General features: G+C 39.1%; 1 protein-coding gene across 6 annotated transcripts in view; it reads right to left on the bottom strand.

The window, feature by feature from the left end:
- Positions 1 to 24,233, bottom strand: part of LOC310984919 (complement factor H-like) — an 89,634-nt gene that overhangs the window by 45,494 nt on the left and 19,907 nt on the right. For 4 of the 6 annotated variants that reach the window (XR_014595333.1, XR_014595334.1, XM_083970297.1 and 1 more), the window contains exons 9-16: positions 13,264 to 13,431; positions 11,770 to 11,934; positions 10,748 to 10,915; positions 10,259 to 10,411; positions 8,463 to 8,642; positions 8,183 to 8,371; positions 7,376 to 7,543; positions 315 to 503 (exon numbers count right to left, since the gene is read on the bottom strand). Coding sequence is in view for 2 of the 6 variants with exons in the window: in XM_083970297.1 (XP_083826423.1) it covers positions 315 to 503; positions 7,376 to 7,543; positions 8,183 to 8,371; positions 8,463 to 8,642; positions 10,259 to 10,411; positions 10,748 to 10,915; positions 11,770 to 11,934; positions 13,264 to 13,431 (1,380 nt within the window). In the remaining 4 variants the exon portion in view is untranslated. Of the gene's footprint in view, positions 1 to 314; positions 504 to 7,375; positions 7,544 to 8,182; positions 8,372 to 8,462; positions 8,643 to 10,258; positions 10,412 to 10,747; positions 10,916 to 11,769; positions 11,935 to 13,263; positions 13,432 to 14,433; positions 14,596 to 14,687; positions 14,865 to 15,184; positions 15,368 to 18,836; positions 18,883 to 24,233 lie in introns of those variants that run through there. The other 2 variants (XR_014595335.1, XR_014595332.1) reach the window with 2 other exon arrangements.

Below are 24,233 nucleotides of genomic sequence, written 5' to 3' on the forward strand. Positions count from 1 at the left end.
TCACTGTCACTGGTTTTACTCAATTACAATCTACCACTTATTAAGCCTCCATTGTAACCCTAACTTTACGAAGAAAAGATAAAGACTGATGAAATAAGGAAAATCACAAAAGAATGAGCACAAGTTCACATGAGGTGTCTTTTCAGGCTATTCGACAGAAATGTTTAGCGAAATTTAAATAGGCTTTATGTCCATATGATAATACATGCAGTCATAAAAAAGTGTGAGAAAAGTAATGTCTATTACAGTATTTCCCAAAATAATAAAAATGTATCACGCAAACACTGTATATTATCTATTGTCTTAAGGTTTACCTTCACAAGAGGGGACTGGGTGATCCCATTGTCCATCGGTCCCACATGTCAGCTTTCCTTGTCCTCTCAGAGTCCTCGGCCGGTCACAGCTGAATGTGAGAGAGTGGCCTGGTCTTATGAGCCCTCCATCCTCTGGTAAATCTTGTACTCCAACGGTCTCAGGTACAACTGGGCGGTCACAGCTAACAGCTGAATAAACACAGTCAGTCAATCAGTCAGATCGCTGAACGGAGATGAAGCTGAGTAAAGCAGTAATATGATGTGTAAACAAAAGAGCTTTTGTCAGACAAAATGTAATCAAGTGTCATCACTGCTGAGGACGTTTCTGACATGTCAGTGTCACTGGTTTTACTCAATTACAATCTACCACTTACTAAGCCTCCATTGTAACCCTAACTTTACTAACCTGGGGGCCCAGGCTGGGGCATAATTTCACTGAGAGTCCCTGTAACGTCACTGAGCTGACAATTTACAGAAGTTCAGTTACATGTATCGTAAACAGTATAATTGTCTTTTACATTATGTAATTTAATTTTTATTGAATATTCATTTAATGTAAATTTGCTACAGTGAAAATGATAGTAATATTAAAACATTATCATTATTATTAGCCCACTGTTATTATTAGATTGCCTTTGTTTTTTTTGGTGTTCTCACTGAATCCCATCCCAGTGCAGGGCTATTGAAGTTTGTGAGATTGGTAACACTTTACACTAAGGTACACAAAATTAGAGTAGTTAATGAGTAACTAATGAAGAACTAATGAGGAACTAATGAGTAGTTAGTGAGGAACTAAGCTACACAAAATTACAGTAGTTACTGAGGAACTAAGCTACACAAAATTACAGTAGTTACTGAGGAACTACTGATTAATTAACTATTAGTTAATGGTCAGTTCTTCAGGAACCCCTGATCAAATTTCAGAGGAGTAGTTACTGAGGAACTAATGAGTAGTTAGTTAGGGAAATGAGATACACAAAATTACAGTAGTTACTGAGGAACTAATGATTAACTAACTATTAGTTAATGGTCAGTTCTTCAGGAACCCCTGATCAAATTTCCGAGGAGTAGTTAATGAGGAACTAATGAGGAACTATTAATGATCAGTTCTTCATTAACTCATGATATAATTTCATAGAAAGTTAATCACAACTTGATGATTAGCGAACTAGTTACTTCATCAGTACAGAATCATTACTCAATAAAATGTCCAGTAGTTAACCTTTATGACCTAAAGTGACACATAATGAGTGGTTTTTCATTTCTTCATCTTCATCTTTACATTAGTAGTTCCTTAAAAAAATCACAGACAGCAGGATTCTTTAGAAGATTTTATTCATTAATTTCAGACCACATACACATCAATATGACCATCCATTTTGCCTTTGAAATAAATATGATAGTTTGTCACATGTTTGGTAGGCTAAATGAATGTATCATGGGGCTGTGTAGTACTGTATACTGATCACACCGTGGTTCACAGTAAAGTTGTTTGAGGTGCACAAAATTTAGAGTAGTTATTTACTATGAAACAAATTTGGAATGAATGAGGAACTCACTATTAGTTAATGGTGAGTTATTCAGTAACTCCTAATCAAATTACTGAGGAACTAACTATTACTTAATCATTAGTTACCCTTTTTGTGTACCTTAAGGTAAAGTGAGACATCAAAATGAGTAGGTAATGAGTACTGAATCATTACTTAGTCATTAGTTACCCTTTTTGTGTACCTTATAGTAAAGTGAGAAATCAAATTGAGTAGGTAATGAGTACTGAATCATTAGTTACCCTTTTTGTGTACCTTATAGTAAAGTGAGACATCAAAAGGACTAGGTAATGAGTACTGAATCATTAGTTACCCATTTTGTGTACCTTATAGTAAAGTGAGACATCAAAATGAGTAGGTAATGAGTACTGAATCATTACTGAATCATTAGTTACTCTTTTTGTGCACCTTATAGTAAAGTGAGACATCAAAATGAGTAGGTAATAAGTACTGAATCATTACTGAATCATTAGTTACTATTTTTGTGTAAGGTACACAAACATTACAGTAGTTACTGATGAACTAATGAGGAACCAAAATAATCATTTGCCTCCATGTGCACCAAAATGACATAGAATGTAAAACAACAACAAAAACCTTTGTAACTTAAAAAAAGTCATGTCTTTTATTTTGGAAACAAGATCTTCAATTCCGGTGGCTCACCTGTGCAGCTTTACTGTGAGGAGCAGTGAATTCATTTGACGACGATGAGAGAAGTAATGGACAGAGCAAGGAAGAGCAGAAGCTCCCATCTCAACTATATCAGAGACGTTCTAAATCTCGAGGATGAGGATGTGACCGTACAGTAGGCTATAAGTACATTTTAATGGTATCTCTCTCTTTTTTTATATATATACAAATTCGGTAAGATTGCTCCTCAAATTTACTGTAAGATAACTTTGTCCAAAGTGAATTTAGCCCTCTAAAACCGACCGTAGTTTGGTTAACCGAACGTTACATTGATGCTACGCTTGCACATGTTTTACAAAACATTAAATAACTTATGAACCGTTTATGATAGAGACGAGCAGCATCTGAATCGGGGGGGGGGGGGGGGGTTATCCGCTTTCCGAGGGTCCTTGAATGGTGCCTCTACGACAACACGTGACACTGGAAGAGAAGCTAAACCGAGCATAGCATTGATGCTGAGGTTGCACATTTTTGTCAATATTTAATAACTTATGAACCGTATATGATAGAGACGAGTTGTGAACAGCATCTGAATCACTGGATTTTTTGAATGGTGCCTCTATGACAACAAGGGACGATATGCGTCATGTAACCACATGGTAAGGGAACAGAGCTAAACCGAGCTAGCATCAATGCAACACTTGAGCATACTTTCATAGAGGCACCATTGAAGGACCCTCGGAAAGCAAAGAATCCCGCGATTCAGATGCAGTTAACAGGTTATTTAATGTTTTGTACAACGTGTGCAAGTGTAGCATCAATACTACATTCTGTTAACCGACCATAGCATCGATGCTATGCTAGGTCACTTTGGAGAAAGTTAGCATAGTAAAATTTGAGGAGTCATCTTACACATCTTCCAAAAAAAAAAAAAAAAGACAGATACCATTAAAATATCACTGTACGGTCACACCCTCATCCTCGAGATATCGTCGAAATGGGATTTTCCTTCTTTTGCTTTTCCCTGCATGGTCCATTGCTTCTCTTGTGGCATGGTCAATTGCTTCTCTTGTGCCAAGTGAATTCACTGCTCCTCACAGTAAAGATGCACAGGAAATGATGATCTCGTTTCCAAAATAAAAGACAAATGACACTTTGTAAATGACCTTTATGATAAGAACATTACTTCATTTGTTGTTTTTATGTTTATTTATTTAGTTTCTGAACATTAGTCAAGGTCAGGGCTTTATTTCTTATATATTAAGCCGACGTTATATTCAGTGCTTTTATTTTGAAAGCGTCTCGCCGAGACCTCATAAACTTCCGGTGCTACGGATTTTACCGGCAGTGTGTCTGCAAGGCCAGAGTATCTTCAATGCTAAAAGTGTGCCTAACTTACATGAAACGCCCTAGCACCTGGCTAATAAGGGGCACAAGGTTTGTTTTTGTTACCTTTTCATGTTATATTTATGTCCGGCTCGAGTTTGGTCGCCGTTGATAGTCTCATGTATGTATGGAACATGTTGTGGTTAGCGGTAGCTATTAGCATTGGCCAGCTCGGCTTAGTTAGCTTAGCTTAGCTCCATCTCACTTCAATACATTGAAGTGAGATAAAGCTAAGCTAACTCGTTGATTGTTTTATTAATGCAACAGGACTGTTTTGTCTGTTTGATGTGAGGTCTGGTAAGGTTAAAAACAGTTTATTGGATTAAAAACAAACGGTTAAAAATATTTATTTCATGGTAATACAGCACTCCATTTGGATATTGTCTTTTGATTAAATAGATAAAAAGGGAGTCAACTTACATTGAGCATGTTTTTATTTCCTTTACCCTGTTTTTAACATTTTTAACTCTTCCTTCTACCCTGTTTTTAACTCTACTTTCCCTACCTTGTTTTAACAATTGTAGCACTTTGAGATCGTGCCGATGAAAAGTGCATTACAAATTAAATTTATTATTATTATTATTATTATGATTGTTTATGTGATAAAAGCAGTTAAAAAATAATTTCATTTATGTAAAAGGAAAGGTAACTGTATTTTATTTTCTTCTCATAGCTCTTACGGTGTGTCTGCAACTGAATACGGTCCATGGAATGAAGGAATGTGAACCATCAGTTTCATCATTTGTGACCATCATTTAGCTGGGGACGCTACACACTTGTTATTTTTTATTAGGCTATTATTAAAACAAGAAAGCTACAAAGGTTTTTCTTTTCTTTTCTTTCTCTTTTTATTATTATTTTTTTTACATTCTATCATATTTTCTTGTGTGTGGACATAAAAAAATGTTATTTTGGTGTACCTGTGCAGGTAAAATCTTATTTTGGTGCCCGTGAAGACAAAAGTTATTTTGGTGCACATAGAGGCAAATGATTATTTTGGTTCTTCATTAGTTCATCAGTAACTACTGTAATGTTTGTGTACCTTACACAAAAATAGTAACTAATGACTAGGTAATGATTCAGTACTTATTACCTACTCATATTGATGTCTCACTTTACTATAAGGTGCACAAAAAGAGTAACTAATGATTCAGTAATGATTCAGTACTCATCACCTAGTCATTTTGATGTCTCACTTTACTATAAGGTACACAAAAAGGGTAACTAATGATTCAGTACTCATTACCTAGTCCTTTTGATTTCTCACTTTACTATAAGGTACACAAAAAGGGTAACTAATGATTCAGTACTCATTACCTACTCAATTTGATTTCTCACTTTACTATAAGGTACACAAAAAGGGTAACTAATGACTAAGTAATGATTCAGTACTCATTACCTACTCATTTTGATGTCTCACTTTACCTTAAGGTACACAAAAAGGGTAACTAATGATTAAGTAATAGTTAGTTCCTCAGTAATTTGATTAGGAGTTACTGAATAACTCACCATTAACTAATAGTGAGTTCCTCATTCATTCCAAATTTGTTTCATAGTAAATAACTACTCTAAATTTTGTGCACCTCAAACAACTTTACTGTGAACCACGGTGTGATCAGTATACAGTACTACACAGCCCCATGATACATTCATTTAGCCTACCAAACATGTGACAAACTATCATATTTATTTCGAAGGCAACATGGATGGTCATATTGATGTGTATGTGGTCTGAAATTAATGAATAAAATCTTCTAAAGAATCCTGCTGTCTGTGATTTTTTAAGGAACTACTAATGTAAAGATGAAGATGAAGAAATGAAAAACCACTCATTATGTGTCACTTTAGGTCATAAAGGTTAACTACTGGACATGTTACTGAGTAATGATTCTGTACTGATGAAGTAACTAGTTCACTAATCATCAAGTTGTGATTAACTTTCTATGAAATTTGATCATGAGTTAATGAAGAACTGATCATTAATAGTTCCTCATTAGTTCCTCATTAACTACTCCTCTGAAATTTGATCAGGGGTTCCTGAAGAACTGACCATTAACTAATAGTTAGTTAATCATTAGTTCCTCAGTAACTACTCTAATTTTGTGTATCTCAGTTCCCTAACTAACTACGCATTAGTTCCTCATTAACTACTCCTCTGAAATTTGATCAGGGGTTCCTGAAGAACTGACCATTAACTAATAGTTAATTAATCAGTAGTTCCTCAGTAACTATTGTAATTTTGTGTACCTTAGTTCCTCAGTAACTACTGTAATTTTGTGTAGCTCAATTCCTCACTAACTACTCATTAGTTCCTCATTAGTTCTTCATTAGTTACTCATTAACTACTCTAATTTTGTGTACCTTAGTGTAAAGTGTTACCGTGAGATTCTGTGTGCTACTACGCTATCGAGAGAAAACACTATTGTCCATTCACATTGCTTCTGGGGGATAATTTTGCAACAAGATAACATTAATGGTTATCTAGTGCAGTAGTAGTAGTAGTAGTAGTAGTAGTAGTATTAGTTTTTTTTTTTTTTAATGATATTCCAACAGGTATATACGGTAATATCAGAAGCTGTTTTATCTTGTACACCACAAAAGAGCTGTTTTGAAATTGTCCCACAAGTGAAGATGAATTGGTTAGGCTGAATTTAAAAATGTAAAATTGTAATCTAGAACATAACATGGATACTGCCTATCCATATAAATCTGCGTTTTTTTTTCAGTATTAGACCAAATGTAATTGATTGTTCTATTAACTCAAACCAAGTGATTGATCCAAATTATGTTTTAAAAGCTTTGGGCATGAGTATCATAACTCCCTTAGCATGTTCTGAATATGTACACCTTTGGTAAACTACGTTTACTCTTGCTGACACGCAGAATAACATTTGAAGAATAGCTTGTAAACACAGCCACACATATTTAAGTAGTGCCGTGGACGACTGAAAACAAAACCATAAATTAATTGTTCTCCATTTACATTCCTAAAGGGCAATTCCAGGCAAATTCAACCTGGTGCTATAGTTTCCTTAGATTTTAGGTCTAAAGGAATGAATCTGAATCTTTTTAATTGCTCCGGTTATGCAGTACTTCTGTCTGTCACCATGTTGCCACAGCAGTGTATAATGGGAGCAGATGGATCTTAGGCTGTTTAGGCTGTTTACATCCCACAAAACCAAAATTTAATTCCACAGAAAACATCAGATGGCTATTCAAACACACAATGAGGTGTTGAAAGCCAGCATGTATGTAAATAGAGCTGTAATGCAAAGTCAGCCTAAACAGCCTAAGATCTGTCTGCTCCCATTATACGCAGTGGCAATGCACGGACAGAACCACTGCATAACCTGAGACATTAAAAAGAAAATCTTCAGATTCATTCTTTTAGACCTAAAATATTGTGAAACTATACCCCAGGTTGAATTTGCCTGGAATTGTCCTTTAATCTTGAAAAATTGTTGTTGGCTTTTGTAAAATGCTTGTGGATATACATACGTGTACACTCAAACGTCCTCTCTCCCCATTCTCCATTGTTGCACATAATCTTGGGGTCACTATCTGAAGTATAATGTTCCAGACAGCCATAGTTTGCTGATTGACTGTTTGTTGAGATTAGTTCAGCATGTTCAACTTTAGGTGCGCGAGGACAGTGAGTTGTAATACCTGAAAGAGATGAAAACATGTAAAGGGATATTCTGGGGTAAATTTAATCCATGGTCTAACGCACCGTGACTGAAGACCCCACCTCAAGATATCAAGTCTGCCAACCGCCAGCTTCTCTATTTGTAGCAACTTTAGCAAAGGCCGCACGATAACAAACAACACAGTCTCTTTCTCCACATGCAAACCGCGATCAAAAAGCCACAAATAATGCTCAGAACAACACCAAACTTTACAAACAGGGTCCCAGCACATAATACAAGGCATCAAACATCTGTTAGCTTTGTCTGGTTTCTATTGAAAAGAGACAAAAAACACAACTCACCAGTTATAATTTATGCAGCAACTTTCTGCGTCAACTGAATATCCCTTTAATGTTGTTATTACCTATATATGTTGTAATCAAATATTCAATGTGACTCATGTATAGCAACGCAATATCAACAATAAATGAGCAAAAGTTCTTCATTCAAAGTACTGCTGCATCAGAACTGCTGCAGTTTTCACAAAGTCAGGTTTGAATGAAATTGAACTGACATGTATTTTCCTCACTCCTCTGATGTGCCACTGACAACAACAATCAGTAAAATTGTGTCTTATATAATATCTGAAGCAATTTCAAATGCTTCTGAATATACGTACGTGTGCATCTAATTCTGCTGCTATTTTCCCATTCTCCATTGTTGCATGTAATTGTAGGGCCTCCATCCATAGTGTGATGATAACGGCAGTCATATGTTATTTTAGAACCAGAAGTGTATTCCTTTTGGTACAACGCCATAGGAACAGCATTTTCAACTTGAGGTGGGGGGCCACAGTGTTTGGCAGTAGCTGCAAAAGATCAGAGCACATTCAGCATTAAGATATACCTCATAACATTTTCATTTTCAACATCTGATAAATAAGACTGAGGAGAACTCACGTGTACACAATGACGTATTGTTTGGATGCCATTCTCCTTCAATGCATCTTAAGTGTTGAACCTCAGAGGAGTATCCTTCCTTACATCGAATTAGGACGCTAGAACCATCACTATGATTACTTTGTTGAGATGACACTTCCATATTAGGAATCGCAGGAAGTGGTCCACAATCACTTTCCTCTAGAGTTGGTACAATAACAAACAAATAGGCTTGTTACTTAACGTAGCAATGTAAAACCAAATGTCCACATTCAGTTTCAGATATTCTTGTAAATCAGTGGTTCCCAAAGTGTGGTACGCGTACCCCTAGGGGTACGTGAGCGCATTGCAGGGGGTACGTAGAAACATTAATTAATTTATTACCAAGATGATAAGTTGATATTCCGAGTCACTTCATAAGCCCATTACTGAAATGGTACATGCGCCACAACTAGTCCCCCCCCCAGAAGACAACAACCTGTAGCACAGCTTTGTATAGTTGTCAAAAGTATCGATGCAAAACGGCGCATCTGGATACATTACTGGTTTCTAAAGTATCGATATTAACAGCGCGCCCCCACAGCGCCCGGCGCGCGCACTCGACAGGCAGAGCAGAGCAGAGGAGAGCAGAGCAGAGCAGAGCAGGCAGCGTCCAGAGCGTTTGGACCTGAGTGAGTAGTTACACAGAACTAGACGCACGTAGGGTGAATTTAGCCCTAAAAGTTTAAAACGGCGATATTAACGGCAACACTCCTCTCTCGTCTCCTCTCTTTTTCTCCGCTGTCTGCGTGCACGTGTGTGTTGTGAGAGAGGAGGGAGGGGGGAGGGGGGAGCCCCGCCCGTCAGAGGAGAGGAGATGCATTGTAATGAATGTAATAAAACAATAGCAACACGCTGGAATTGCACAACCCTTAGTTAGCTTTTCATTTAATTAAAAAAACAAAAACAAACATCTGTTATAAGTCCCTTTGATTATAATAAAAATAAAATATTGGAAAAATAATAAGCTGGGAGACACTGCTGCTGTATTGAATATGATGTCATATTCAAAAAATTTTCTGGGTATTGGAATTGAGTTAGAAATTTTAGTATTGTGACAATCCTACAACTCTGTGAAGACACATTTGACCACAACAAACGCCACAACAGCCAGAAACAACTAAAATGCAGGAGAATATGTGTAAAATGTCTTTGTACAAATTGAAGAGAGAAATTGAAATGATTTTCGTTTCTTAATCAGTTGTGTTAAGTTATGACCACTTTTGGAGAATCATCAACACGTATGAGGGAGGGGGTACTTGTGGTATGGCAAAACGGCTCAGGGGGTACGCAAGACAAAAAAGTTTGGGAACCACTGTTGTAAACTATGCAGAGAGTATCAGCACCACAGTCTTCTACAAAGACTGTTGGACAGTGGTTTGTTTTGTAAACTTGCTATTGCTAGGCTAGCAAGTGTTTCCAGTCCAGCTATGGTGAAACAGTCAGTCTTGTTGGTGCAGTTTCACTTAGTGTATGTTACATTTAACTTCTGTGAAAGAAAAGGCTGCAGTGATAAGTCAATATAGCCATGTTGTCAATACTGAATCAATATGGTAATAAAAGCCACAGAGAAAAGGGTTAAACTCATTAGGAAGCAGGAAAAATCTTATGGTTATTTTCTCTTGACTTTCAAGTATTTGTTTTGTCACTTTAATACAAAAACAATCCTTTGTTTCATCTCTTGAATAAATATTATACATCTTGTCTAAAAAGCCACTGTGGTCAATTTGTTTCCTGCTGGTTATAACTAAGCCAGTAAGACATTAAATATTTCTTACCAATGCACTGTGCAAGAGCCTCTTCACTGTTACATTTGGTCACACCCCACCAGTCTTTCGCCGTAAGCTTATAGCCTTGTTCGCAGGTGTAGTACAATGTATTATTTTGAGGGCCAACCATAAATCCATGTTTAACTTCACGTTTTGGACATGCTGTATACATTAAAGACAGACAAAATCATAAAAAAAGAACAATATATTTGTTATTTGTCATTGTCATTGTTCTTCCCCTTGTCTCGTCTCAAATGCTGCAGTACTCCAACCCTCATCATCATCTAACCCTAATATGAAACATTTTTCAATTCATATTCCCCTCCTCTCCTATAACCTTTACAAAGGCCACTTTTCCTAAACAAATTTTAAAGGTGAGGCATTGACTTGTTCCCCAGGCACTTTATCAATGCATCAAATGTGGATGAGCTTGTATTGTGAACATTATAAGTGAAAATAAGCAGTGTTTGTAATGCATCATGTACTGTAGTTTCTTACCTTTACATTTTTTATCCCCAATCCATCCTTCAGGTCCACAAGTTAGAACAAATCTTCCCTGCTGTTTACCTATGCAGGAATACTCAACTGTGTCTTGGTACGCGTAGAGAGACTTAATCTCTCCAACAATCTCAGTGTCCGGTAAATCTTGTCTGGTGCATTTTATCACTGGACAAAAACAAAAATGCAGAAAATGTTGTTTGCCAAGTGGAAGTTGAATTTCAGTTGGTAGTGGACATCTCTTGTCTGGCATCAGCCACAAACCATTAAAGAAGTTCATAGTAGAGATCTGGCCCCAGAAATGTCTCCCTATACTCCTCCCACCACTAAACTATCAAATTGATAGGACACAAGGATCCTCCCCTCATATACAGACCAGCTTTACAGCTTTTAGTACGTCAGAGAGATGTACAACCCAACATAGGTCATCCAGAGCTCAACAAATGGACAAAAGGCAAAATTGTCAATAACCTGGATTGCCACTTTGTAACCATAAGATTGCAGCTCTTCGGTGCCTGATTTTTTTTTCCTCACAAAAACAACAAAAAGTTAGCATTTCCTGTTTCTTTCTTTCTCAGTCTTGCAAAACGGCAGCCATGTTTCTGTCAGTCTGCCCCAGCTGACTTGGGCAGCTGTGCCTAAAGACGTAGCTTACCATCACTGGTATGAATTTTTATGAATGAATAATCTTGGGCCACTCTTCAGGTTTCTACCCTACTGAATAGCACAAGTGTAACATATGGGAGAATGAATCTTACACGTAACTGACATTGTAACATTTACAACAGTATCTTTTATTCATATTTTTTAATTATAAGGACTTCTATACAACCCTTACTTATCTTATTACTTTTAGAATATTCTATATTTGAACCATTGGATACACTATTATATGGTTATTTTACATACACACTCATTCACCCTCACTCTATGTTTGCACTCTTTTACTGTGCGGTGAACATGAATAATAATAGTTTGCAAAGGGAAAAGAAAAACAGTGTTGATGTGTTGTAGTTTCTTACCTATACAGTTGGGAGATCCCTTCCAACCATTTTGTCCACATGTGAGAACAAAAAATCCCTTATTATCCTTGCAGTCATATTGAACCTTGTCATTGTAATTGTATACTGCCTTAGGTGTTCCAGCAATGTCTGCATGTGGGAAAGTTATTTTGTTGCATGTTACCCCTGGGGGAAAATAAAGAAATGCAGGGGAATCTGTATTTTGTTTTCACATACAAGTTAGTAGATTACATTATCATCATACATCACATTCTCTAAACTATTTTATTTATTGGCACTTTGGCAGTCATGTGTTTCTTTTCTCACAGCTTATGAGCCAGGTTGTGACACCACCTTGAATGTGAATTATAACCTGAACAATTCTATTGAAAAACAAACTGAATATGTTTAGAAGGGAAAATAAAATACAACACCACAAGTGTGTACACCCTCTTACAATAGGAGATGTAGCTTATCAATTAAAGTGAGTCTGACTGACTCTAAAAAGACTTCTCCCACAAAAGACTGAATGTTGTAATACAATTAAAAGGTGCTTCAACACTCTCTAAGAGTGTGCACATTTATGCAAGCAATTTATTCATTGTTTTACCTTACTCCTAAAAGATTTGGTTTCCAATGGAATAGTTAAAGCAGAAGTGAGTGATATATTTGTGTTAATATAAGTCTTAAATAGTTATATCTTCCGACAGCAATCACTTACATAGAGTGTTTGGACTGAAACACGGGTCTCTCAGTCCCTCTGCTCTGCTCTGAGCCGAAGAGAAAACATTTATCGTATCCTACAGTTTTTATCCAATGAGGAGAGAGAACGGCATGCAGGGCTGTGTGTGTGCAACACCGTGAATGTGGTGACGTAGGGACGAGGACTGTTATGGTGCGTTCAAGGAAACTCGTATTTTTCCGACCGTGAAGTGGTACCAGTTCGATCTGGTACGAGTTCACCGGTCGGAAGTTACGAGTGGCCGTTATAGTGACTTTCACCGGTAAAACAGGTCGGAAAAACACGAGTGGGTTGCCTGGAACGCTACAAAGTCGTAAGTTGTGACTTGAAGCTGTAATTTACGATTTCAAAAGCCTGCCTGGAACGCAGCATTAGCGAAAACGACCGGATCACTCACTTCTGCTTTAACATTAAAGGTGGAAAAAGGTCACACATTTAATAGTAATTCAGTTTTCAAATCAAGAAATCAATCTAATTTGAAACCTGAAAATTCTGCAATGCCCAATTACAAATGTAAAATGCCACTTTTACCAGATAAATTGCAATGATGAAAATGAGGCATTGACAAAGCTTTAACTCTTAATATTTAGAAGACTACTCCAACATGACAGTCTTCGTATTTTTAGTCAAAGGCCTTCAATTCCCGATAATCGGAAGAAACTGAAACTTATTTTCAAAGTCTTTGGAAGTTTAAAACATCTGTGGGGTGAATATGAATAATAATAATTCACAAAGAGAAGGACAAACAGTGTTTCTGTGTTGTTGTTTCTTACGTGCACAATTTGTATCCCCAGTCCAACCGTCTTGTCCACAGGTTCGAGTAAAACGTCCAGTGAAGCCATTTTTGCAGTTGTAGTCAACTCTCTCATTGTATCTGTATTCCCTCCTTTTTATTCCGTCGATCTCTGCATTGTCGTAATCTTCTCTTTTGCATGTTACCTCTGAATAAAAAAGACACTGGTGAGCAGCAAGTGGAAGCTGTATTTTGTTTTTACAGTTGGTGAATCAGATTACGATAATTTAGTGATATAGAATATTAAGATTTTATCTAAATAAAGAGATCGATCATCTTTCACTTTTTTTTCACTGCAAACCTCATAGATGAGTGGAGTGGGGCTTAAACAGAGAAATATGGTGATATCAATGAAAATGTTTCTGGGGGAGATTGTAAATGTGTTTGAGCCAACAGCTGAAGGTAGCAGTGATGCTAGCAGAGGAGAGACACGGGCTCATCCCCACTACAGAGCTGATGCTTTATGGTGATGTTTGATGAAAGTGAATGAAGGTACCAGTTTTTGCCAAGTTTGTGGAAGTTCACACAACAGAAAAGACAGTGTGGGCCCACATAGTAGCTACATATAAGGGCCTGCACTTAGGTCACATGGTGACTGTCAAAATCTATAGTTTGAGAAGAAGTGTAAACATTCAAGAAATTGATTTTAATTTGATGTAAAATTAGGACCGGCCACTGTGCATGATGAGTCATCAAACGTCTGAATTTGTTTCACAGGAGGTTTCTCTTGATCAATTTTGATCTAGAAATACTCAAATAATATTTTTTCGGAAATTCAATTTGGTTTATATTGTGAGATCAAAACTTAATATTTGAATGCAGGATTAAAGAAGGAAAAATGATCTTTTCATGAATGTGTTTTTTATGTGTTGATTATGATTCTAATTTCCATCCCTAACTTACATGTAAATCAGTTCTGAAATGATGCACATACGGTCTGTCAAATGGATACACAGAAAGCACTACAGCCACCAAAAGCTTATTGTGTCATTGTAATCATCATAGTGTCCATGAAGGATATACAACATCAGTGTTCAAGAACACACTAACACGCATGCACATCAAACCAGAAGTAAACAGATAGAAAAAAGACAAAACAAACATAAGTTTAAAAAAAGTAATGTGAATTTGTTGTGTTCTGTCTCTTTACCTGTACATCCACGTCCTCCCCAACCGTTTACTGTACAAGTTGCAGTATAACCTCCTTTATAACCAGGCTTGCAGAGAACATTGACCTGCTCTTGATCCCTGTATATTGGCTCAAGTTGGTCAACATCTGCATTCGGTATATCATGTGGGTCACAAGTGATTTCTGGGGAAAAAATTGTTTGGATGGTTTGATTCAGTTTAAGATACAGTATGTGTGTCGGTAATGACATTGAAACAAGGTTTACTTCACAATACCTTCACAGAGTGGATTTGGTGTCCACCCCTGTCCGGTGCATGTCGCCTTGTCGGCTTTCTTCTTGTAGCCCCTAATACATGAATATGTTGCAGTATCTGATACCCTTATTCGTGTCAATTGGGGGGGTCTGAAGTCAGCCACAGGTCCGTCTTTTAACTCCCGTTCACATATAATCCCTTAAACAAGAGAGACTCGGTTCATCTCAAGTAATGGAAATGCAATTGAAAATGATCATAACATGTTGACAAAGGACTAAAATCATTGTCAAAAGACAATGGAGTTTTATATCTTGTCATGTTGGTGTGAAAGTCCATGTTTTGTTTTTTTAGTCACAAATATTCAGCCATTACAGTAAATGTAAACGATAACAACAACAAAAATTGATACAATTTAATAATCTGAAGTAACTGAAACTTTTTTGTGATGTTTGGGAATTTTTGGCCTAGATAACCATGATGTTGTAAACAATAAAGTCTGGATTACTGAGTTTACTTACATTGACAAACAGGTGTGGGACTCCACTCTGCTCTTATTCTTAGTTTTGTACATGTTGTAGATCTAAAATCAATGCGATCATAGTGAGGACGACATCGATAATCCAGGATATCATCTTGATCGTACTCTTGACGATCTCCAGGCACAAATCCATTCTCAATCACTGGGACTGTACATTTTACCCCTGATGAAGAAAAAAGCAACTTCAACTTTATGGGCTCTAAATTCGTAGACTAGGCGCAGGCGAGACGCACTTGCCCTGCGCCTCACCTGCGCCGCGCCAATGGGGTGTGTCCAGGCGCAGTTTGCAATATTCGTGCACTGCGCGGCGGGGCACAATCCCGCCTCCTTCCCTCCCACCGGCGCAAGTGGCAAAGAGGGAGGAGAGAAGGCGTGGAGTGGGTTTAACACAGCCGAGTCCGTTCTTCACCAATCAAATGAGCTCCTCTCATTGCCTTTAAATGCGCCGCGGGTGAGGCGCAGTGCAAATTTCATTTCACCATGGAAGAAGGAGGCAGCAGTGAGACGGCCAAGCTTCTCCCAGGAAGAAACTGATGTTCTGGTCCAGGAGGTCCAAGCTCGCAGTGTTCGAATATATGGTGATGCAGACAGAACAGACCTCACGGGCTGACTGTGCAAAAGTACAGTCCATTAAAGCAGAAGTAAGCGATCCGGTCATTTTGGCTAATTTCTTGTCAGCCGATGGAGTTAGCAGTCCCCGCCCTCGTCCCTACGTCACCGCATGCTCGCGCATCCCTTGGCTGCACACACAGAGAGGACCGCCCCTTTATGCTGTTCTCTCTCCTCATTGGATAAAGGTTGTAGGATACAAGGAAAGTTTTATCCTCGGCTTACAGCAGAGCAGAGTGACTGACAGACCCGTGTTTAAGACCAAACACTCTATATAAGTGATTGCTGTTGGAAGATATAACTATTTAAGACTTATATTAACAAAAATTCTGCTTACTTCTGCTTTAATAAAGACACTCATATTTAGTAACCTATATTTAAAGGAGCATTATCGCAAATACAGCAGTAATAGCATAAAATAAGCTGAAATATGCAAAAGATGGGTCGGGGGGAGCCATAACTAAATTTACAAAAAAAATCGCCAACAGTATAGTGTCCGTGGGGCAAATGCAGCATTTGTCTTTGTTATGATCCAAGCCAGCCCGGCGCTTGCTGCCTTAAAATGCACTCGGAACTCGCAAATCCGACCTCCGAACCGGACAAATATGCAACAGTAAGTAATGTAGCAGTGTTAGGGTGCTCACAGTCACTGAATCGCTGGTAGAACACTTTGTCTCCACGTCCCTGTGTCTTTCTTCAGCTGTCCTCTCAGCGTTATTAAGGAGGAGGACGTTTCAGTTGTTGTTGTCGTTGTTGTGGTTGTGCGCGACGTAGAGCTGCCGCTTCCACTAGCGAGTTTTCTTTTTCCCGCGATTGCACGTTCATTCAGCCTGGTGAGGAGAAGGAGGGGGGAGGGGGAAGGAGGGGGGCGGGGGGGGGGGGGGGGGGGACTAAACGAGGCTGCTCTCTCTCTGACAGCTGCCCACTTGTTTATATCTGATAAGCTCCGCCTGGCTCCATCTACTGGCCGAATTTTGCGATAATACTCCTTTAACAGCTGTGCGTAAAGGAGGCATTGCCAAGCGTCTCTCTTTTTCTTTTTTCTTTAGAATTTTCCTGAGATGGGAATATCTTCTCACTATCTGATGCCGAGGCTGACTGTGGCTGAGAGAGATTATAGTTTATTTGTTTTCAGTTTTTCGTTATGGTCGTGTGACGATTCGGCCGCTCGCCCGCTAATAAATTAATAAGTAAATAAATAAATATAGCGGATCATCGCAATTGCACAGTGCGTATCAACACAGCAGCGACATGCAGTCATCCACCCTCACAGTCCTGCTCTTGGGACATCCACGGCTGCTTTTTAGTCCCAGTCCCTCCCTGGTTTAATCTGTGTTAATTCAGTCAGGTTGGGTTTCTATTACGCGTGCCGAGTCGACAGCCTTTGATCTGTCATCAGTGTGACGGCACAATCTATATAGATATAAGTTTATGTGCTGATTCAGATAGTTACAATAAATAGTGGTTATTGTGATTATTTATTGCATTCGACACCTCCCCCTGCTGCGCCGGCACACCCATCTCGGCGCACTGCAGTCTACCAATTTACCAAATCTGCGCACAGTGCTGCGCCGGAGGAAATTACCACTGCGCTGACTGTCCAACTGTCTGACCATTAGAATATATTCATATATAGTGACAGTTCCAGCAAATATGACTGAATAATTGTTACCAACTGAACCTTTAAATCCATGTTTAGTAAATTGTGGTGTAAATACAAACTTTAATGAGAAGGTAGTCTCTAACTAAATTTTGTTTTGCTTGCTAAGGTGATAAAAATTGACCAGTGGTTAGTGGTAGGCTAATGGTGACTAAAGCAGCTTTTCCTGATTCTTTGTCCTTTCAGCCTGTTGTACCTGTGCATTTCGGAGCTTGGTCACTCCATTCTCCATTCTCATTACAAAAGATTTCTTGTGCCCCAGACAGGATTGGACTCGTGGACTTGCAGTAAAATCGAAGCACGCTGCCATAGTAGGCTTCCTCTGGGTCACCAAGCACCCGAACATTACCGTCCACAGACAATGCTGGGCATTTGAGGGCTGGAAGCAAAAACAGATGTCAGTTTCCAAACAACTAAATTATTTGTCTCAAAACAAGAGAGAACGTCTTTATTATTAGACCTGGCTCATGTCAGGCTTGGGGGAACGTACTGTAAAAGCCTCAGGACCCACCAGGACAAGTTGAAGAACATTTCTGCAGAATACTCTCTTTAGCCAGAGGTCAAATGACTGTTTTTTTGTTTTGTTTTTACCTAAAATTCTTAATGAAACTTTTCCTAAGTATAACTTAAAGCAGAAGTAAGCGATATTTTTGTGTTAATATAAGTCTTAAATAGTTATATCTTCCAACAGCAATCACTTACATAGAGTGTTTGGACCGAAACACGGGTCTCTCAGTCCCTCTGCTCTGCTCTGAGCCGAGGAGAAAACTTTTCTTGTATCCTACAATTTTTATCCAATGAGGAGAGAGAACGGCATGAAGGGCTGTGTGTGCAGCCAAGGGATGCGCGTGAATGTGGTGACGTAGGGACGAGGACCAATAGATCCATGACGAGGGCGGGGGCTGCTAACTCCGTCGGCTGACAAGAAGTTATGGTGCGTTCAGGGCAGCCCGTAACTCGTGTTTTTCCGACCTGTGAAGTCGTACCAGTTCGATCTGGTGCGCGTTCACGGGTCGGAAGTTACGTGTGGCCGTTATAGTGCACTTTCACAGGCAACAGGTCGGAGAAACGCGAGTTGCGGGTTGCCTGGAACGCTACAAAGTCGTAAGTCGTGACTTGAAGCTGTAATTTACGGTTTTAAAAGCCTGCCTGGAACGCAGCATTAGCCAAAAGGACCGGATCGCTTACTTCTGCTTTAAAACAAATAACATTATTTTGCACCTATCTGGCATTTAGAGGTACATATGTTGTGTCACATAAAACTTAATCACAGAAAGACACATAAAAAAAGATCAATTAGAGGATGTTCCGCTTGATTACAGAAAAAGGACTTCTAAAAAAAATAAAAACATGTCAAACCTACCAGTTTGTTGTAAAGATCCATCAATGTTCATCAACAGAATAGAAGGCCAAAGAAGGTGAACAAGTCTCATTGTGAACATCCAGAAATTGCAGTATTTAGGGATTTGCCTCTGGTACTGGTTTCCCCCTCGCAGATCAAAGTATTTCTGCACAGAACAAATGCACAAATTGGCAATGAAAACATGGTCAACTCTCAGAAAGGCCCTCCCTCCCCTCACCTACATCTCTCCTCCCTCTCTTCACCCGTGATAAGAAAACATTGAGAAAAGTTGTATGTAGTGCAAAAATTATTAATATGTCCTCATTTACTTTTCTAATACTGTGTGTTCAATGACAGAATGAAATGGTAACTTCCTTAGATCTACAATGACTGGAAGTGACATTGCATGCACAACAGAAAATAAATGCATGCAGAAGAATCTCACCAGAGCTTTAAATAATAACATCTAACACTAACAGTCAAGAACTATACAACTAAGTTCCCTTTAATTTGGCACTGTGCCTACTATATAAGTTGTGCAAACAGCATGAAACTCCTTATTTTTTTAAGTTGTTGTAGATGATTCCATTTAGTGATAATACTTCTCTTTCTGAACCGGGTCAATCATTTACTTGTTTGTCTAACCAGTAAGTATGCTTGACCTCAAGTTCATTAACATGTGCTGAATGTGGACTTCTAATTCATTATTACTCTCTGTAGTTTATACCTCCATAGCTCTGGGCTCAGGTAGAGGAGACATTCAGATCCTTTGGTAGAGAGTAGAATCACCAATACAACAAAAAATACCCCATTATAGGAAAAGTTTCTTAAGGTGAGATGGGGCATGCCACAACAGAGCTGGGAGTTGCCCTTCCAGGAAGTCAGTTTACTTGTAGTTGGAAATCTCAGACGTCAAACAACAGTTGGTAACTGTCAACTCCCCCATCTTGTTAATATAATATACATAATGTACAGGATTGATTTTCTCTACCGTTCTGTCCCAGATAATTAAATGTGGGATTTTGTTGTACCAGGTAGATAATTCCATGACACCAAGCACAGACTTTACCATGTATGACTGACCAACAATCCACACTAGTGTTGACTCTATCTTAAAGGGATAGTTCAACATTTTGGCAAATTGGCCCATTGCCATAATCGCTATAGTCATAGTCATAGCATTTCTTGGTTTCCCTCATCAAACTCATCAAATACAAAATCCCAAAACGCTTTCGTGGACAAGTTGAGACCTGCACAATCACCACACTATGAGATAATTACGAAACAGAGCCGTTTTCGAGGTAAATACAGGGTAAATACAGAGTCTGCTTGCTGAAAAACTGTCCCTGAACACGACGCGCATCAGCGGTTTTGCATGAATTTACCTCTAAAACAGCTCCGTCTCATAACATTCCATTATTATCTTATAGCATGGTGATTGTGCAGCTCACAACTTGTCCACCAGAGCGTTTTGGAGTTGTTGGGTTGTGTATTTGATGAGTTTGATGAGGGAAACCAAAACATTCCCTTAGCCTCCATAGCTTAGTCGTGAGCAGCCTGCAGCTCCGCTCCGCCGTTCTAAAAACAGCTTACACCAACATATAAAGGTAACAAACCTACTGCTATGACTATAGCGATTATGGCAATGGGCCAATTTGCCAAAATATTGAACCTTTAAGCCACCCTTTAAGCAGGTGATTACAAGGAAACATGAATGTGTTTTCTTTCATAATGTAGATGTAACTGTGGAAGAAGGAAATAGACTGAACACTAGACTGACTTTTATTTAACATCGATGCACAGATGATCAGTTAGTAACTGTACTTTATAAGAGGTCTGACTATTTATTCTTGTTAATAATTTACATGTTTGGTCAGACATCACATGATTTCCAGTTACTGGCAACTAGGCAGAGCGATCAGTCTTACAGCTAAATTTCTTATTTCATTCAAATATTATGGTTGTTTATCATTTCTCAATCCACAGTGCAGGGTCCTGCAAAAGATGGGGCAATAATCTTAGCTCAATAAGTCAGGAAAGGCTGCATAGTGTTACACAGTCAAGAATACCTCATCATATACTTTTCAAATATAATGCCCCGCCTGTACCTTTGGCCTTGATAACAGCACTTGAAGTGCATTTTGTTCTGTACCAAAGTCCTCACACAACCCTGACAAATTTTTACCGTTATTTAAAAGTATTGTTATTCCATCTAAAAATAAAAGAGAAGATATCAATACAACAGATATTGACAAAGAATTGGTTCAGGCATCAGACTTCAAAGTGTCTCCCACACCAACTGTCCCACTACAGGCCCTTTTTGGTCAACCATGTTTGTGAAATTATGCCCTAAATAACTAATAGACGGTTTCTTAATATTAAACTGAAATCATCCATTCCAAGCGTAAATATAAAGTGACTTGTAACTTGCCAAGGTATCTCATCTCTCCAGTCCGTTTACTATTGGTGGAAAGAAATGTAAACAATCTATGATCACAACACTGTAAAATGCCCCCCCCCCCCAAAAAAAGCAATATATAATTCAGATTTGTTTCAAACTGTTATTAGGGGCCATACAAAAACATTGAATATTTTGCAGACAGTATGTTAAGTATGATTAGATGGATTTAGCAGTAAATAATTACTACAGTTACTAGTTACTATAAATATTTTCTCTTTATCCTAAGTGCAATTTGAGCTACTTTTGTGGATTTTAAATATATCTTCTTGAAAACAACAGGGTATTATTCCCAAAAGCTTGTAAAAGTCTTGCTTCTCCACAAAGCATCCTAAGTAATGGCAGCACAACCCGTTTAGCAAATACCGCCATCTTGGACATCCCGCAAAGCACTCTGGGATTGAAAGCGTCCAAACAACAACTCAGCACCGTGCTCCGCGGCTCTGACAGACGGGCCACGGCCGCAATGGACACAGAAGTTAACTTTAGTAATATGACGGTTAGTCATAAATGTAAACGGAATCAAAATAAAACTAGTGAAACTATAGTAAATCAACTTGGAGCTCAGCGTTTATAAGAACCAGGCGCATATTTGCAACAGGCTACTTATTTTTGCAATGACCAGCACCTGCACAGAACAAGGAGTCACTGCAGGAACACTAACAAAACTACTTTTCCCCCCGACATATCTTTATTGACATCAGACAATAAATACGACAGCTTGTCTGTGTTACCACGACAGCTGATCAGAACTTCTATTAGTCCAGCACAACCTGTCACGCTCCCGTGTTTGTGTGTCTCTGTGTGTCTATGTGCACCTGCAGGCGAGAGAGCGAGCTGGAGGAGCCGCTGACTGACAGCCGCTGTAACACAATAATATATTACTATAAAGGGATGTGAACATGTACTAAAATAGCCGCTGTAATATGACGAACCCGTGTACATATTTTAGTACATGTTCACAGTATATGACCAAATATATTATTGTGTTACAGCGTCGTCAGCGGCTCCTCCCGCTCGCTCTCTCGCATGCAGGTGCACACAGACAGAGACCCGAGGTTGTGCTGGACTAATACACCAATTCGGTGAAATAACCGTTAGTCGAGCAGCCGCCATTACTGCGGTGACAGCTCCCAGTCAGGCAGCGATGGGTTCTGTGCGCGAAGCGGGCATTTGAATGCAAGCGCCAAGAAGTGGACCTTTTCTCTTCTGTAAATATGTCTGGGAAGGCTGGGAGGACATGTGCCGTCCTCGACTGCTCTAATATCAGCAAAACACAGCCCCTTACTTCAGGAGGAGTGTCCGTGTTTAGACCGTAACGTTACGTACCACGTGTCAGCAGCAGCAGCTTCAGCAGCAGCAGCCACCAGCGACGCAGTCACAGCTGACCTGTACCTGGCTACTCTCCCTTCTCACCGTTACCTTCACATCGTGGTAAAAGTGGATGGTCTGTGAATGTCTCACTGATCCCTTCAATATGATGTGATCATGGTCGTCTAAAAGCCGGTGTAAAATATGTCCGACCCATCCGGAGCTCAGGTAATTTTGACCATAAAAGAGACCTGTAGGCCTAATTGACGTTTTTTCTGATCATCGGAGGCCAGCTGATCAATAAAATGTTCTTGAATATCTAAAACAAAGCACAAGTTGTTGTTTTTATTCATGTAGCCTGTCCACATGATTAAATATCCCGCTGCTGGCTTGCTAACGTCAGCACGCATAACGTACCTGTATGTTATTGTTTATGATACAGTCTCTTATCTCCCTGTTACTCTAATCTTTCCTGCTAATCGCTCAAACAAATGATTAATTCCTAAATTAATATTGGTATTCATGTAAGATACCTTAATCAGTTACTGGGGGACACTAAACATCACAAATGCAGCCTATTTATGATGCTGTCATAGAGAATCAGTTTACTATGACTGACACATGTCACCGCAGCAATGGCGCCGCCGCAAGATGGCGGCATACACAAATCGCTCGCCGAATTTGTGTATAGCTCTGATCTAGGAGTGTCAACATCTACACGTGTAAACAGGTACACGGATAACAAATCATAACCGTTTAGAAAAAATCAATAGCCGTTTACACGTCTTTTTTCCCCTCCTCGATCATTTCTCACCAATATTTTTAGGTGTGATAATGTTGCCTGAAAGCTTCAGATAATAATGGAACTGCGTGTCAATCCCCCCTCACTTTATCTCCGCGTAGCCTACCGGTCTCTTTCCAGCTGTCCCTTCAGAATAAAGGCCGAGGGGGGAAAACAACAACACCACCGACTCCTCCAGCCTGCGAAGGAAGCTCGATAGCCAGGCTTTGTGTTCATGTTCCAGCTTAACAAAACCTCAAGCCCCGGTCCGACACGGTACTACGAAGCTGGTTATCAACTTGCTGCTGATGCTCAGCTCAACAGGTGAGCAGCGTATTCCCTCAGCTGAACATAGAGACGCTCAGAGAGAAAGTCAACAGCAGCAGATCAGCGCGATCTCGATCCGTACTTAACGCAGTTCAGCGAGGCGGCCGCCTCAAAATTTATAATTCAGAAAAAAACCCTGTTCTGAGTTAGTAAATGTTTTCGATCCGAACCCGGCGTGTCCGGTCGTGTTCTGCCCGGTCTGATGACTGAGCCAAGGGAAGAGCCGGTAGCCTGTGGCCGGAGCATTTATTCAGAAAAAGTGTAGGCTAATTGGTGCAGATTAAACTTGTAAATTAATGCTGCCCTCGATCCGACCCTTCCTTCTATTCTGACTCTTTTGAACAGTAACAACAGAGATTATATTATAGATTTTCTGTGCTGAGCATACGAATTGTTTTAAATTAATAAATAAAAAGCCTTTGTTAGACACAAAAAAAATTGTAAACCCCTACTCTGATCAGCTCCTTGTGTCGTGGTAACACAGACAAGCTGCCGTATTTATTGTCTGATGTCAATAAAGATACAGTATGTCGGGGGGGAA

The sequence above is a fragment of the Trachurus trachurus genome (assembly GCF_905171665.1).
Source record: "Trachurus trachurus genome assembly, chromosome: 4".
Lineage (NCBI taxonomy): Eukaryota > Metazoa > Chordata > Actinopteri > Carangiformes > Carangidae > Trachurus > Trachurus trachurus.